Source organism: Pelobates fuscus, chromosome 2 (genome assembly GCF_036172605.1).
Source record: "Pelobates fuscus isolate aPelFus1 chromosome 2, aPelFus1.pri, whole genome shotgun sequence".
Taxonomy (NCBI): Eukaryota; Metazoa; Chordata; class Amphibia; order Anura; family Pelobatidae; genus Pelobates; species Pelobates fuscus.
The window spans coordinates 319,934,878-319,952,505 of NC_086318.1; the positions used below are offsets into that span (position 1 = coordinate 319,934,878).

A 17,628-nucleotide genomic window follows, 5' to 3' on the forward strand; every position below is an offset into this window, starting at 1 on the left:
TAGGTAGATGAGGACCCTCCTCAAACGGGCTTACAGTCTAGTGAAGTGGAGTATAAAGACACAATAAGAAGTGCATCAAGGGGGATACAGCAAGGTGGAAATGCTGGAGGTGAGCTTGGAGTGTGGCTCTTTAGGAGAGAGCAAGAAAACAGATTTGTGACATAGAAGTTACTCTTGGGGGGGGCATAAGCATTTCTGAAAAGATGGGTTTTGAGGGACTTCCTAAATGATTAAAGACCTAGGGAGAGTCTGATGGGGTAGGCAGGCTGTTCTAAAGGAAAGGAGCTGGCTGTGAGCTTATCATTTAGCTTATACCAGGGGTGGGGAACCTTCGGCTCTCCAGATGTTTTGGACTACACCTCCCATGATGCTTTGCCAGCATTATGTGTGTAAGAGCATTATGGGGGATGTAGTCCACAACATCTGGAGAGCCGAAGGTTGCCTATCCCTGGGCCTCATACAGATCTCAGACAGCACCTTATTGGACCCTAAGGATTGGGGTTGTTTAGGGCTATAGCCATCTCTACTATTATTCTCTGACCTCTTGCAGATATGCTTAGGAGCCTTGACTTCCTACCTTTGTATTCGAGTGTTCACTTTCCAGGAGATTGTCTGCATCTGCTGTACTTATAGCGTATATAGAGGCACTTTTTAGGGATTTTTAGCCCTAGCCCCATATTCTATCCTCCTGAACCACTCTCTTACTAAGAGGAGATTATTAGGGATAGTCTTTACTGATACTATATATTAAACTATCCTATTTTCTTGTTCCTGCATACTATGGTTCTGGTATTTAATTTTCTCCCCTCGTGGACATGTATACCTTCTCTTTTCTTACGCTTTTAAATTTAGTTTCAATATAGGTAGGGTTTTTTTTTTCCCCTGTAACAATTTCCCCTGTATATATTCCTTATCCTTTTTCACTGTGTTCTCCCTCGTTGGGTCCCTGATCCCCTGGGGTACTCAATGAGATCCATTCTCTCTATTTTGCATATTTAAGGGTTAAGCCCTATTGACTGGAGAGCTCAGTTTAGGCGACCACTCTCCATTTTTGGAGACTTAATATTATGGCTTCCCCTCTATCTCACTAGATCCAGGGGTTACCATCGTATCATTATTTTTCTTGTCCTTCCTAATGTAGTTGTTCTGGTGAGTATAATAATGATATGCAGGCATTTTCATGCAAACACTGCCTTTTCAGAGAGTCACTGCACATAGTGATATTATGTAATTCCTACTATTTATTTTTACTGTGACTTTTCTGTGTTATTTATGTAAATAGGTTACACTTCTTTATTACTATTATTAATATTTTCTTTATATTATTTAGGGACTTTATTTACTCCTATCTAAGCAGAAGTTATACTGACTGACTCTGCTTTTTCTATTTTGTTATTACAATTTAGCTACACAATTTTTTTTTACTATACTTATTAAAAGTTACATTTTATTGGGTTACTCATCTTTAGAAGGGTTCACCTACATAATGGTTCATCCCCTTATTTTTATTTTTTTTCCTTATTTTTTTTTATTTTTCTTCAGTTTATGGATCCTGGGGGTTATCCCCCCCCCCTACCTCAGAGTAACCTGACACCTTCTCCCTGATAGGTTTTCTCTATCTCTATGCTTCCCTCTCCTGCTTTAGCTGGGCCACTCAGGCCATGAAGAAGCCCCAAATGGTGCACTTGTGAGCTTCCCAAATGGTCGAGGCAGATACCCCAGTCGTCAAGTTCTCTTCAACATAGTTTGTCAGCGTGGTGTTTACGTCCGACAAGACCAGTGGGTCGTTAAGAAGGGTCTCATTCAATATCCAATTAACCATCTTGGGTCTAGAGAACGGGCTGGTCAAACTGAGCGTGAGGGGGGCATGGTCAGACCAAATTGTCACTCCAAGAGTAGCCTGGGTAACAGTATGTAGATAGTATTAGGGAATGAAGAAGTAATCTAGGCGAGAATATCTAGCGTGGGGAATAAAGTAGTATGAGTAATACCTACCGTAAGGGTGCATAGCCCGCCAGCAGTCGGTTAGGTGGTGTGTAAGGAGTAGGTTTCTAATAATCTGGAGTGTGTGGTCAGGGACAGCCAATCTGCCTGTCGAGGTATCTACTCGGGGTGTAAAGCTAAATTAAAGTCCCCCCATAAAATTAGAAAGCCCTCCATAATGGCCGTTAAGGTTTTCAGCGTGGCCCTTAAAAACCTGCCTTGTTGTGAGTTAGGAGCATAAATGTTGGTAAAAGTGTATTTCTGGCCTAGTATCTTCCCTTTATGAAAACGTATTGACCCTCCTTCCCGACCAAGGTTGTGCCATGCAGATACAGGATTGACTTATGAATGAGGATAGCAGTTCCTCTGGACTTGCCATTGGGGTTGTTCCCATAAAAGCCCATGGAGTAAATGTTATTGGTCAGTTTTGGGGCGGAGCCCTCCCTAAAGTGTGTTTCTTGGACATACACCACGTGAGCCTTCTGGGCCTTAAAGTCCCTTAATGGAAGTGAGCATTTCTTTGGTGTATTCAGTCCTTAAATGAAAGAGAGGAAAATTACAGCTAACGCAAACACCACAAAAGTGTTAAAACCGCTCTGGTCCTTAAAGGACCACTGTAGGCACCCAGACCACTTCCGCTCAATGAAGTGGTCTGGGTGCCAGGTCCCTCTAGTTTTAACCGTGCAGCTGAAAACATAGCAGTTTCTGAGAAACTGCTATGTTTCACCGAGGGTTAATCCAGCCTCTAGTGGCTGTCTCACTGACAGCCGCTAGAGGTGCTTCTGCGATTCTCACTGTGAAAATCGCAGTGAGAAGACGCTGGACGTCCATAGGAAATCATTGAGTAATGCTTTCCTATGGGCGGTTTGAATGTGCGCACGGCGCTTGCCGTGCATTCTTATCTGACATCGGCAGGGGGTGGAGAGTTCCCCAGCACTGAGGGAGCCCGGCACTGGAGAAGGGTAAGTGGCTGAAGGGGTTTTAACCCCTTCAGCCCAGCGGGAGGGGGGCTCTGAGGGTGGGGGAGACCTAAATACCCTATAGTTTCAGGAAAACAAGTTTGTTTTCCTGGCACTATAGTGGTCCTTTAACGTACAACATGGCCAAAACAGTCCGGTCCTTAAGGGGTTAAATGTCCGCAACCGTATTATATATTTGTATCATATTACATTTTTGCTTGTAATAATTTTCACACATCCAGGGCAGCTAAATAAAAAGAACTCAAAGCAGATTCACATATCCGTCCTGATCGTTAAATGCCTAATATGTCTAGTACCTAAATTATTTTTTTGTTGTAAACGCTAATCCTGTACTATTCATTCCCCAAAGCAATACCAATCATACCCTAACCCTACGATTATGTTAATGCTAACCGTACATCTACCTTCACATTAACCCTACACTATCCTTAGCCTTAAAACTGCAATTACTCTAACACTAACTGTACAATTAACCCTAACCCTATGGAAACCCTTTGCTAATATAATATTAAAATGATATTAGCATATGGATTTCCTAGTTAAAATAGTAGTTATGTTGCCGCCATCTACTGGCTGTTTTCATTATGGCAGGTTAATTAACCCGTAACATGGAAATCAAGCATTCTGTCCCAGCTAATTACACTGTAAAGGGTTCTGGGCAGCTGGCTAAGCCCAGCACCAATCACAATCCGCATGGAAGACCATGTCAGGATCTCACGTAACCCCTTAAGGACACAACTTCAGAAATAAACGGGAATCATGACTGAATATTTCCGTTGTGTGTCCTTAAGGGGTTAAGTAGCTGCCAGTTGAGAATCGCCGTGGCTTAGCACAATCTGTTAAGTCACGGTGTTCTTAAAGTATTGACAGGGTTGTATGCAATGCTCACTTCCATTTGTATACCTGCATAGAATTACATGTACTTGGCTTAGGAAAGGAGCAGCATGCAAAATCAAAACAAAGTATCCACAGTAACGTATTCAGTACTGAAAGGCAATGAATATAATTTGAATTTGTTAGGATTTTCCATCTCATCAACAAATGCATTGGATTTTGATAAAAACAAAACAGAGGCACCCACCCAGCAATGTAATGGATTTACTGAGGATTGTGTATTTATTTCCAGATTATGTATGGGAGTTTATACCTAGGTGAATTTAAAAGATAACCTGGTTAAACAAATGAAACCCAACTCTTCATTTACCCTGGATTTTATCTGATCTACCGAAATTCCTAGAAGTTTATACTTGGTATAATAGAATTGTGCACAAATGCTTTTCAGCTATGATGAATGAATCAAATACCATTAATCTGCGCCCGAACAAATTGTTTTGCTGGGATTTACATGTGAAGTCTTATTCACTTTGAATTCTCACTTTAGTAAAAAAGGCAGTATTCAAGGTGATTTCAAAATGAATTTCACATTTATAAGAACACAAACATTTATTCCTGACCCTATAGTGTTAAAATCACTATCTGGCCCCCCTCCCCTCCTAAATATAGTACAATCTTACCTTTATTCCTGTCTGCTGGAATTGACTCTGCCCCTGATCTTCCTTCTTGGCTGACATCATCAGAAGCAATGATCTGAGCCAATCATAATGCTTTCCCATAGGAGATTGTCAAGAAGTTGGGACAGGGGGCAGAGCCAAACCCCAGTCTGGCCAATCACAATCTCCTCATTGAGATGCATTGATTCAACGCATCTCTATAAAGAAAAGTTCAGTGTCTCCATGCAGAGCCTGGAGACATTGAATGTCAGTGCTGCACAGTGTGCAGCACTACCCCAGGAAGCAGCTCTAGCAGCCATCTGAGAAGTGGCCAGTGGAGGTATCCCTAGTCTGTAATGTAAACACTGCCTTTTTTCTGGGAAAAAAATATCCTGAAGGAACTGATTATACTCACCAGAACAAATACATTAAGTTGTAGTTGTTCTGGTAACTATAGTGTCCCTTTAAGATCAAAATAGCCGTATTTGAAAAATGATTTGTCAGCTATGCTTTCTGTTTGACTACTCTAGCCTTAGATTTCAAATTCACTTTAATATTCGTAAATAACCCTGACAATTTATTTTTCCTTTTTCTAATGAAACACTTTTTAACTCATCTTATCAACTGAATCCAGGTATTTTCTTAAATACATAGTGATCTTTCTTAGTGGTAACTTATAACCACCTATTTTGTTGTGCCTATCCCTATTATAAACATAGCTGTATAAGCAAAAACTGCTACATTGGTGAATAATGCACATGGGTTGATATATCACACTGGGGCATAGCCAGTTATAATATTATTTACAAAGACATTAGAATTGTTTATGTTTATTATGCGTTGATATTGCCAACATTGCTGATATGCATTAATTTCCCTTTTAGGTTTGATGTTATTTTGGACAACATTGGTGGACCAACTGAAAAACTTGCTCTTCAGTTCCTTAAGCCATGGTCCGGAGCCAGTTTTGTCACACTTGTAACTCCATTTTTGTACAACAACGATAGGCTGGGTATAGCGGATGGAATGATGCGTACTGGGATCACTCTAGGTTCAAAAGTGATGAAGGTAAGCTTCGATGCTAAGAATCTTGCATCACAAAATGGAGTGTCTAATAGACAAATGGAACCTCTGGATCACTTCCTCTAAGAGAAATCTATTACTTGTTTTATGGGTTATTCACGCGTTTGTTTACTGAAGTGATATTCAAAGAGAATTTCAAATGTAAGGCCAGAGAAGCTGAAGTGATAGCATGGCTAACTTTTTCCAGATTTTTTCCAGTTTGGCTATATTGTCCTTAAAGCGGCACTGTCATGCCGAACTTACCTTTCCTCAATCTCTTCCTCTTCTCCCCCTCTCTCAGGATCTGTTATTCTTTTCTTCCTGTCTTCTTTAGTTTTCTTTAAAACCATAAGACAAAGTAGGGACTCTTTGTCTTATGGGATTCCTCCGCTTGACCAGCTCTGACCAGCGGAGGAGCAAAGTGTGCTTCATTTCCGCTGGTCAGAGCAATTTTCCCATGATCCCTAGCTTTCCTCCCAGTTCCCACAATACTTCCTGTCAGTATTGCCGAAAGTCCTGTCACTTAGGCAAAACTGCCGAATTGCATCCTAACAGAATGAGCACCGTTTCTCCATTGGTGTTAGGATGCAATTCGGTACTTTGTTCGGATCGGAATTTCATTCAAATGAATGAAACTCCGATCCTATTCATTGCTGTGGCTGCATCTAGCAGCCACTTAGTAGATAACTCCCTAATTCCCACGGTATCAGGGAGCTATCTACTAAAAGGCTGAAAGACCTAAATTGGTCTTTCAGCCAAATTTACTAACACCAAGTAAAAATGACTTTGTATTAGTAAATAATATGCCCCTACTCGCTATACCGCGAGTAGGGGCATGTCTAGTAAGCAGTGAGCAGCCTGTGGCTGCTCACTGTAGAAAAAAAATAAAAAAAATATTGCCCCCCACCCCTAAATGACGGGTGGGGGCCGTAAAGTAAAATAAGGGAGGGAGACCTATTGTCCCCCCCCCCCCCCCGGCCCCCACCCCTGAGCGGTGGGTGGGGGCCATAAAGATAATGAGGGGGGGAGACCTACTGTCCTCCCCCCCGGCCCCCACCCCTGGGCGGCGGGTGGGGGCCATAATAGTAGTGGGGGGGGGGGGACCTACTGTCCTCCCCCCCGGCCCCCACCCCTGGCCGGCGGGTGGGGGCCATAATAGTAATAAAGGGGGGGGGGGACCTACTGTCCTCCCCCCCGGCCCCCACCCCTGGGCGGCGGGTGGGGGCCATAATAGTAATAAGGGGGGGGGACCTACTGTCCTCCACCCCCCGGCCCCCACCCCTGGGCGGCGGGTGGGGGCCATAATAGTAATAGGGGGGGGGGGACCTACTGTCCTCCCCCCCCCGGCCCCCACCCCTGGGCGGCGGGTGGGGGCCATAATAGTAATAAGGGGGGGGGGACCTACTGTCCTCCAGCCCCCGGCCCCCACCCCTGGGCGGCGGGTGGGGGCCCTAATGGAAAAAGGGGGGGGGGGGCCTACTGTCCTCCCCCCCGTCCCCCACCCCTGGGCGGCGGGTGGGGGCCATAATAGTAATAAGGGGGGGGACCTACTGTCCTCCAGCCCCCGGCCCCCACCCCTGGGCGGCGGGTGGGGGCCATAATAGTAATAAGGGGGGGGGGACCTACTGTCCTCCAGCCCCCGGCCCCCACCCCTGGGCGGCGGGTGGGGGCCCTAATGGAAAAAGGGGGGGGGGGACCTACTGTCCTCCCCCCCGGCCCCCACCCCTGGGCGGCGGGTGGGGGCCATAATAGTAATAGGGGGGGGGATCTACTGTCCTCCCCCCCCCCGGCCCCCACCCCTGGGCGGCGGGTGGGGGCCATAACGATAATGGGGGGGGGACCTACTGTCCTCCCCCCACCCCTGGGCGGCGGGTGGGGGCACTAAGTAAATTCCCCCCCCCATCAAGGTGACTAGGGGTGCCCAAGCCCCTAGTCACCCACCCCCCACCCAAATAAAAAATGCCCCTACCTACCCCCCTCACCCTAAAAAATAGTGAGGGGGGAATAAAATTGCTAACCTGTAAAGTAAAATTAAACTTACCATTCGACGTCTTCTTTTTTCTAAAATCTTCATTTTTCAGCCCCAAAAAAGGCCAAATAAAAAACCATCATAGCCGTCGAACTAAAAATAAAATAAAAAACCCGAGCGCAAAAAAAAAAACCCGACGAAAAAGAAAAAACCCGAGCGCACAAAAAAATAATCCATCTTCACCCATGGAGGGCTCCGCGCAGACTGAGCTCCGCAGGGCGGGGCAAGGCTTATAAAGCCTTGCCCCGCCCTGCAATTAGCCTAAGAACACTCTGATTGGTGGGTTTAAGCCAATCAGAGTGCTCTTTGTCATTTTACAAGCGTGGGAAAGTTCTTTGGAATTTTCCCACGCTTGTAAAATTACACAGAGCACTGTGATTGGATGGCTTGAAATCCATCCAATCACAGTGCTCTGTGTCATTTTACAAGCGTGGGAAAATTCCAAAGAACTTTCCCACGCTTGTAAAATGACACAGAGCACTGTGATTGGATGGATTTCAAGCCATCCAATCACAGTGCTCTGTGTCATTTTACAAGCGTGGGAAAATTCCAAAGAACTTTCCCACGCTTGTAAAATGACACAGAGCACTGTGATTGGATGGATTTCAAGCCATCCAATCACAGTGCTCTGTGTCATTTTACAAGCGTGGGAAAATTCCAAAGAACTTTCCCACGCTTGTAAAATGACACAGAGCACTGTGATTGGATGGCTTGAAATCCATCCAATCACAGTGCTCTGTGTCATTTTACAAGCGTGGGAAAATTCCAAAGAACTTTCCCACGCTTGTAAAATGACACAGAGCACTGTGATTGGATGGATTTCAAGCCATCCAATCACAGTGCTCTGTGACATTTTACAAGCGTGGGAAAATTCCAAAGAACTTTCCCACGCTTGTAAAATGACAAAGAGCACTCTGATTGGCTTAAACCCACCAATCAGAGTGTTCTTAGGCTAATTGCAGGGCGGGGCAAGGCTTTATAAGCCTTGCCCCGCCCTGCGGAGCTCAGTCTGCGCGGAGCCCTCCATGGGTGAAGATGGATTATTTTTTTGTGCGCTCGGGTTTTTTCTTTTTCGTCGGGTTTTTTTTTTTTGCGCTCGGGTTTTTTATTTTATTTTTAGTTCGACGGCTATGATGGTTTTTTATTTGGCCTTTTTTGGGGCTGAAAAATGAAGATTTTAGAAAAAAGAAGACGTCGAATGGTAAGTTTAATTTTACTTTACAGGTTAGCAATTTTATTCCCCCCTCACTATTTTTTAGGGTGAGGGGGGTAGGTAGGGGCATTTTTTTTTTGGGTGGGGGGTGGGTGACTAGGGGCTTGGGCACCCCTAGTCACCTTGATGGGGGGGGGGGGAATTTACTTAGTGCCCCCACCCGCCGCCCAGGGGTGGGGGCGGGGGGAGGACAGTAGGTCCCCCCCCCATTATCGTTATGGCCCCCACCCGCCGCCCAGGGGTGGGGGCCGGGGGGGGGGGAAGGACAGTAGACCCGCCCCCCCCCCTTATTACTATTATGGCCCCCACCCGCCGCCCAGGGGTGGGGGCCGGGGGCTGGAGGACAGTAGGTCCCCCCCCCTTATTACTATTATGGCCCCCACCCGCCGCCCAGGGGTGGGGGCCGGGGGGTGGAGGACAGTAGGTCCCCCCCCCCCTTATTACTATTATGGCCCCCACCCGCCGCCCAGGGGTGGGGGCCGGGGGGTGGAGGACAGTAGGTCCCCCCCCCCCTATTACTATTATGGCCCCCACCCGCCGCCCAGGGGTGGGGGCCGGGGGGTGGAGGACAGTAGGTCCCCCCCCCTTATTACTATTATGGCCCCCACCCGCCGCCCAGGGGTGGGGGCCTGAGGGGAGGACAGTAGGTCCCCCCTCATTCCCATTATGGCCCCCACCCGCCGTCCAGGGGTGGGGGCCGGCGGGGGAGGACAGTAGGCCCCCCGTCCCCCCCTTATTACCCTTTTTTTTTTTTTTTTTTTTTTACAGTGAGCAGCCACAGGCTGCTCACTGTTTAGTGGACATGCCCCTACTCGCGATATAGCGAGTAGGGGCATTGGGGAGATTTTAATCTCCCTTGTGCTATTATGGGGGTCATATTGACCCCCATAGAGTGAGGGGGGGACCTGGGGGGCTTATGAAGTGGTGGGGAGCTCTGCTCCCTGCCGCTTCTATAGTTACATATTACAAGGAGGGAGCTGCACGCCGGTAGCTCCCTCCTTGTAATAAACTGAACGAACAAACTAACACTGATACACAGTGTTAGTTTGTTCGTCTGATTTTTTTCTATTCATTCATTCGTCTGTCTGATGAATGAATGAATAGGTGAAATTCCCGTTCGCATGTCCAGGTGTTTCACTGGGCATGTGCGGGAATCTCAGGGCTATCTAGTGTGGGCAGATGACGTGTCCCACAGGGACTTCACCTACCCACACAAAGATGGCGGCGCCCTGAATAAAGATCGGGCAGAAAATAAAGAATAAAAAATAGGTAATGTGGGGGGTATAGGGGCATTTGGGGATGACTAGGGGGTCGATTGGATGTAGTTGAGGCGGGAGGGGGGTTAAAAAAAAAACGGAATTCGGCATGACAGTGCCGCTTTAAATTTGAAATTCACTTTAAATTCTTACTTGACTAAATAAACCTATAAACTTCAAATTGTCGTGAATTCAAATCTAAATTTAGGCAAAAAAAATTCCATCTTTGCAGTAGTCCGAGATTGGGTATTTGACCTAACAATCTTTCCATTCAGTGCACAGACTATGACTTCAATTCAGATTTCATGTCAGCTTGGTATTTTGGCCTGAGCATACAGATTATTTTTTTTGTGATGGCTCACTGAATCTAGAAACCTATAATACTTTTCTGCTTATGCCTTTGTAGACCAGTAACAATACAGAGTATCCTCAAAATTGTATCCTTCGTGTTCCATTCTCCTATATTATGACCGGGTGGTAAAAACTGCCTATGGATAGTGTGTTGCTGAATGTGACTAAATTAATGCTAGAAGAATGGGAAACCTTTAAAGACTAAGACAATAATCTGTGTGATAATTTCAGTGAAATATGCCTCTAGGTTTTTATCTTTAGGACACGGTACAATCAGCCCAATATAGAAACTTTTCAGGTGCACTATGCTTGATCCTGGGGTAAATATTCAGGCAAATTTGAACTTTGAGGCAAGTCACAAATTAAACACAAATACTCTGGGGCTCTCTTATGTACTGTGCTTGGTGTACTAGCTCAGCCCAAATACCTCGACATAAAATCACAGTGGTTCCCAAAAGTATTCGTGGATTTCCCAGTTGTGTCTAAGGTGGTTTCAGAAAAAAGTAAAAAAAATAAAAAATAATAAAAAATAAAAATCTTGGACACAACTGGATAATCCCTAAATCATGGACTGGTAGAGGTGCATCGATGACTAGTTTGAGAACCACTGCAAAAACACAAAGACCTTGGAAGTCACATTATCCCTGGAAATCTGTGTATTGTAGTGGAGTTCTCTTGTTACCATAGTTGCCAAACATGGCAAAGCCAGCTTCAGCATTCAAAGAGAGTAATGTTGTCACTGGATTTAAATCTAAAGTCTAAACTCGGTCACTCTAGTTCAATGTGGACAATCTTCCACCTGACATCTCCCTGGTGAATTAAAACCGGAAATACAAATAATTGAGAACATTATAATACAGTATAATGAAAAATACATCATGCATACATGTGTCAATATTGATATATTCTCAAAAAGTATTAACATAGCCTTTTTCTCAGAAACCTCAAAGTGTCAGTTGTCAAAATGTGTATGTGTATATGTATTTTGTTACCTCCCCACTCCAGCTGATAAGACAGGAAATTAAGAAAGACTTGGTGTACTTCTAAATCTTCAGTTTTTCGTTTTTTTTTCCCTTTAACTCTACGACAGGTGCTGTTTCTTTTATTGACACAGATCCATTTTCTTTTTAGCTCAGCTGGTCACACTTTATTGTAGACCTCCCAGACTCTTTCTTCAGAAAGCCTAAGTTTTCTCTACCCCTCCAGTATTTTGGGGCTCTCCTTAAGACCCCAGGATCCTTGGTTTGAGGCAGTGATGCTGCCCAGAAATAAAAATGTTTTAAAAATCACTATGTAGTAGATATACCACCAATAAAAACATGCACGCGTTTCATTGGGTTTTTTTTTTGGGGGGGGGGGGGGGTATTACAGCCTGCAAAATGTGTAGACCTCTTGTCTGCAGCCTTTGCAAGTCCTATTTGTTCCCCAGCTCAGACTTTCTGTGGCTGTCCAATCACAGACATAGAAACATAGAAACATAGAATGTGACGGCAGATAAGAACCATTCGGCCCATCTAGTCTGCCCAGTTTTCTAAAGACTTACCAATAAAATCTGTACTTTTTGTAAATGGGGAAAAAAAGAGGACACAATGTTCACACATAAAGCTCTTCAGCGAGCCAAATTGCTTTACGTGTATGGTGCTATCCTATAAAAAGACATTCTACGCACCATAACCACTTTATCTCACAACACTTCAATGAAGTGAAATCTATATTGACAGGTTGGTGGTAGGCTCTCTCCCCTCTTTGATTCCACAGATTTGTAGCAAGGATGCCTGCACATTCTCGGTTAGCCATGCTGTTGGGGCAGCCCATTTGCTTGTTATTGTTTTTAAATTGCAGAATCAAAACTAGAGGGTGCCTCATGCACAGGGAAGAACTGTCTGAGAGTGCCTTTTATTTTATTTTTTCTTATTATTATTTTGTTTTTCCCTCACATGCTCTGCATTTTGTTTCCCCAAACTTCCCTGACAATACAGTCACCCAGACCACTTAATCTCAATGAAGTAGTGTGGAGGTTAGTGTCCCTGTCCCCTTAACCCAGCAATGTAAAATATGCATTTTTTGAGAAATTGCATTGTTTACATTTCAGGGTTAAGACTGCCTCTAGTGGCTGTCAGTTTTTGGTTCTATACTGCACATAGATTTTGCCCAAATCCATTCAGCAGGTCTATTAGCAATTTACCTTTCAGTAAAAAAAAAAAAAAAGTAGCAGACTTTAAGAGCCAACACCAACTAAAAGGAAACACGTTTTTTTAGAAGGTTTTTTTTTTTTAACAGTCATATGATCTCACCCACAAGCAGATTGTGGCAAAAAAAAAAAAAATGTGCAAGCATCTTGTCTTTTTTTCATCTAAGAAGATTCTTTCTTAAAGCCCTGGCTCAGGATACCTCACATCCAATGGTCTCTTCCAATACCCATCCTACATGTGTTTTTGAGAAAATTCAGGAAAGAGAACGGGTGATTACATTTTCTGGCCTTAGTTTTGTCTACTGAGAAACTATTCACAGCTTTTTTTTTTTTTTAATGATTAAATCGTGATATGTCCCATGTCACAGTTCCTACTTAAAGGAACACTATAGTCACCTAAATTACTTTAGCTAAATAAAGCAGTTTTCGTGTATAGATCATTCCCCTGCAATTTCACTGCTCAATTCACTGTCATTTAGGAGTTAAATCCCTTTGTTTCTGTTTATGCAGCCCTAGCCACACCTCCCCTGGCTATGATTGACAGAACCTGCATGAAAAAACAAACTGGTTTCACTTTCAAACAGATGTAATTTACCTTAAATAATTGTATCTCAATCTCTAAATTGAACTTTAATCACATACAGGAGGCTCTTGCAGGGTCTAGCAAGCTATTAACATAGCAGGGGATAAGAAAATCTTAATTAAACAGAACTTGCAATAAAGAGAGCCTAAATAGGGCTCTCTTTACAGGAAGTGTTTATGGAAGGCTGTGCAAGTCACATGCAGGGAGGTGTGACTAGGGTCAGTTCTATACATCAAAACTGCTTCATTAAGCTAATGTTGTTCAGGTGACTATAGTGTCCCTTTAAGGTAGTGTCTAACATTCCACCTGAATTTGCTAATCATCCTCCCTGCCTTTTTTCCCCCCAAGTTCCCGCCCTTTGGTTTTTTTTATTGACTTGCTAATAGACTGAAGATCTAGGGAAGGTGATTTCTTAGTTATACTAATTCTTTCTTAACCCCCTTAATGACGCATGGTGGAATTATTCCATCATGCTGTATTATACAAGCAGGGACTGTTTTGCTACTAGTAACAAGGAAATCCCAGATATTGTTAGATAATGTCAGCTGGGACCAGAATTGGAGGCTCCACGTTGACAGATGGGCTCAATGTGAACACTGCACTCAGCTCTTTAATATGGGGTTTGAAATTACCCAATGGTACAGCTTAGTGTGACAAGATACCCTGGTGGCAACAGAACATTCTTTAATGTCTTAGGTTAGAATTCCCTTTGCTAATATCAGTACTGATATTAGAAGATGGAAATCCTTGGGAATGGGTTTGTGTGTATGATTAGGATTTGAATTGGTTCCAGCAAGTGAATCCCTCTGCTGAAATAAGCAGAGTGAATCCATCTAACTCTAGGGTTTGGGATTAGGATTGAAACTTTACAAAGGTATACAAATTGGTTATTGTTGTACTCAGGAGTTGCTGCTGAGTATAGATAAAATAGTTTCATGACCATAGGACACATGACATTTTAAAAAATAGGCAACAAAAATACAATGTGTATCTAAAAATTAAGACCACAAACTTTGAACCCCAATAAAGCTAAAAATATATATAATGTGAGAGTCCCTGTGGTGTCTACATTTGCAAATGGCAAACATTTATAGTCAATTTAATGTGAGCTTAAAATGCACCAGAGACCCATCTTCAATTTGTTTACATTTTTTTTTAAATAAATACATAAAATAAACTGCACTAGGCACTGAGATATAATGGAGCACAATTTGAGTTATTTTTTGTTTATTTTTTATTACATTTCCACACATCAAGTGTACAAAATAAACAGGTAAATTGTAACAGAAAAACGGAAAATAAAATACCATAAACTTTGAAAAATCGATGCTAAAATGGCTGTGTAATAAAGCTATATTAAGGAAATATACCATGGCCTGTGGTGTCTACTTTCACAAATTATTCTAAAATCATTCCACATTGAAATCTTATTTTAATTATTGTATTTTGCGACCTGTAACTACATGTAACTATGAATTCATTATCCTATTTTTTTTATTATTATTCACGTGTTTATTTGGCTCTCATTTTCTTTTTAAGCATTTAAGCAAAGGAATTCATTACCGATGGGCGTTCTTTACAGCCAGTGGGCCATCCCTGGATGAAATAAGGGATCTGGTGGAAGCTGGAAAGGTATGCACGTACATGTAAAGGGACTGTATAATTAAACCAATGACACATGTTAATGCATAATACAGAAAATGTACTAAAGAAAATCAAATTAAAGAGAATCTCATTATTATTTTTTTATGGGGACTGATCTTATTCCCTAAACCGCTGTGCAGCAGAAGTGTTAAGGGACACTATAGTCATTTTAATGTACACAGTGTCTTTTCAGAGAAAATGCAGTGTTTACATTGCTGCCTAGTAACACCTCTAGTGGTCGTCACTCTGCATGGAGGCTCTGAACATTCCCCATTGAATCAATGCATCTCTAAGCCTAAATGCTGATTGGCGTAGCGTTGCGTTTTCCTGCGCATGAGAAAAGGTTTCCCAATGTTGGATTGGCTTTCACCAACAAATTTGATTATCCAGGGGTGGGGCGAGCCGCAGTGGACCCACGCAGCACAAGGAATTAAGGGGAGTAAAATCACCTTTTACATTGGTTACAGTGGGGGCGGAAACCGAATTAGTGTTATTACAGCTATAGTGACAGCAATACATGTTTGTATCCCTGTCACTATAGTGTTCATTTAAGTAGTTTCCCCCAACAAGCATTTCCAATTATCTCATAGGATGATTGGAACTGCCCAATAAACTGTTAAATACCATTCCACAGCTGCTACTTTGTTTATGCACAGACCTGTTCCAGACTGTCTGACAGCTTTGCTGGTTTGTCTAAAAGTAACGCCATCTTTTCCAAAGAACACAGAAATGAGAGTGAGCTCAAGGTCCTCTAAGCACCATGTGCTTAACAATAAATAAACTCCACTTTGTAATTTGCTTGAAGCTTTCATCATACTAATTTGAGAAGTTACAGGTACCCTCAACATTGCATATCTACAAATGTTACGTGCACTGGAGAGATACACAGAGAGAGCTATAGATATAATTATTTTATCTGTTTTCCATATAAATCTTTGTTTTTGTATGTCCTTATTTTCATAAGTTCTTATAAATGCTGCCAAAGATATTTTACATTTTATTCTCAAACTTTCACCTAGAGTTCTATTTCTTCTGCATGCTCTGTATCAAAACAGACGCAAACACATACTTATGTTTTATTACGGCCAGCTTTGTGGGTGTTTATATCACTGTTAGTATCGCTGTACAAACATCACTTTCCATCAGATAATTCCATGGTTTGATTCATGCAGCAGACAGCTAGGATGCGAGGGCAGGTTAACTCTGTACGGGGGTTGATGTTTCACGTAAACAGATGTATATTAGTCCTTCTAATCCCTGCTATCTCTGTAGAATTTAGTGTTAATCCTTTTTCCCCGAACAAAACAAAAGTATCCCATGCTAGGAGACTGACGTGGGTCTGTAAATAGACTGTGTTTTCATTATTCATTTAATCTCCTTTAATCATTACATATTCAGCATGCAGCAGTCCTCTGTCGATTTTGTTGCCTTAATACAGGAAGGATTTTCATCTGATTCAGTCCATTTTAGCAGCGGCTGAATGTTATGTTGTCCTGCTCTCTGGTCAGCCTTTTTAGGATTAGCCCAACAATAGATCCAATCAATAGAAAAGGCACAGTTCTGTAATGCTGAATATAGCCGAGATCAACAATTTGGGATTCATGTCTCGGGGCATAACTAATGACTGGACTGCTTCTACAATGTAGAAAATGGGCTGTTATTGCACAAACCTGACCTTATTCCATTTTACAGCATACTATCAGAGTTATCCACTAATATGAGAATGCAAAGTGAATTTCAAACTTAAGACCAGAGTGGTGAATGCATAGCTGACTTAGAGAATTTTTTCAGTTTGGCTATTTTGACCTTAAATTTGATCACTTTAGTGACTAACACAGATTATGTGCTTTATATGTATCGTAATAATAAATTGTGATTCACATACCGGCCTGCTACATATCAGATAAAAAATAAAGTCTGTATCAGCGCTTAGTTGATATACCCCTAATTTTAACGTAGGGGTTATGAGTGCTGCTGCTATGGGAGATATCACTGTTCTCTAGTCTTTCTAGATTAGAAATGCTTTTCAAAAATATGGTCCTGCAGCTATTTTGTGTCCAAGCTCTCATACACATCTATTAACTGCATCTTGTTTTGCACTGGTAAAAGTTTTTAAAGGTGGTGTATTTATATCTTCAGTCAACTTTATCTTTCACTATTGTACTTATTGAACATTGTGAAAGGATCCTGGACTGAATTGTGTTACAGAAGACCCAATACAGTCACTGCTATTATTTCGTTAATTATTATTATTACTTGTAGACACACTCTAGAACCGGTGTACTCATGACAAACCCTTGCAAACAATTTTCTGTGTTTTTTGCCTGTCATGTTTATGGGAATTGTAGTTTCTTTAGCAGCGGCTGGTTCATATATGATTCTACATACATTAACACACATTACACATGTTATGAACATTCACGGCAATACATCTCTCCTCTTCTCTCCCTGGTCCTTTGTTTCTCTCTCCTCCTTTACAGATCCGTCCCGTCATTAATGAAGTGTTCTCATTTTCTGATGTCCCCAAGGCTTTCCAGAAGATGGAAGAAGGTCATGCACGTGGGAAAACAGTCATTCAAGTTTCTGAATCCAATTAATAAATGATAATTTTTGTACCATTGGAGAATTATGACATTTGTTTGGGGAATTTCCCATTCTCGGAAAATGGTGATTTATTTAAAAAGTTTTGTTTATTTTTTGTTCCTTACATAAAGGCTTATACGTGGATGTTGGAACAAATATTCTGAATTACTTCTCCATTTACAAAAGAAATCCATTAATACGTTACAAAGTCCGTAAGTTTCTGTACGCCAGCCCGATTAGGTTTCATAAAAATGTCCATCTGC

The 17,628-nt window shown here is 42.5% G+C and overlaps 1 protein-coding gene across 1 annotated transcript in view; it reads left to right on the top strand.

Annotated features, from left to right (window-relative positions):
* RTN4IP1 (reticulon 4 interacting protein 1) overlaps positions 1–17,402 on the top strand; it is a 29,158-nt gene extending 11,756 nt beyond the window's left edge. Inside the window, exons 7-9 of the mRNA XM_063441307.1 lie at positions 5,338–5,521; positions 14,678–14,770; positions 17,263–17,402. Coding sequence (XP_063297377.1) covers positions 5,338–5,521; positions 14,678–14,770; positions 17,263–17,379 — 394 coding nt within the window. The 3' untranslated portion in view covers positions 17,380–17,402. The remainder of the gene's footprint in view (positions 1–5,337; positions 5,522–14,677; positions 14,771–17,262) is intronic.
* The last annotated feature ends 226 nt before the right edge of the window (positions 17,403–17,628 follow it).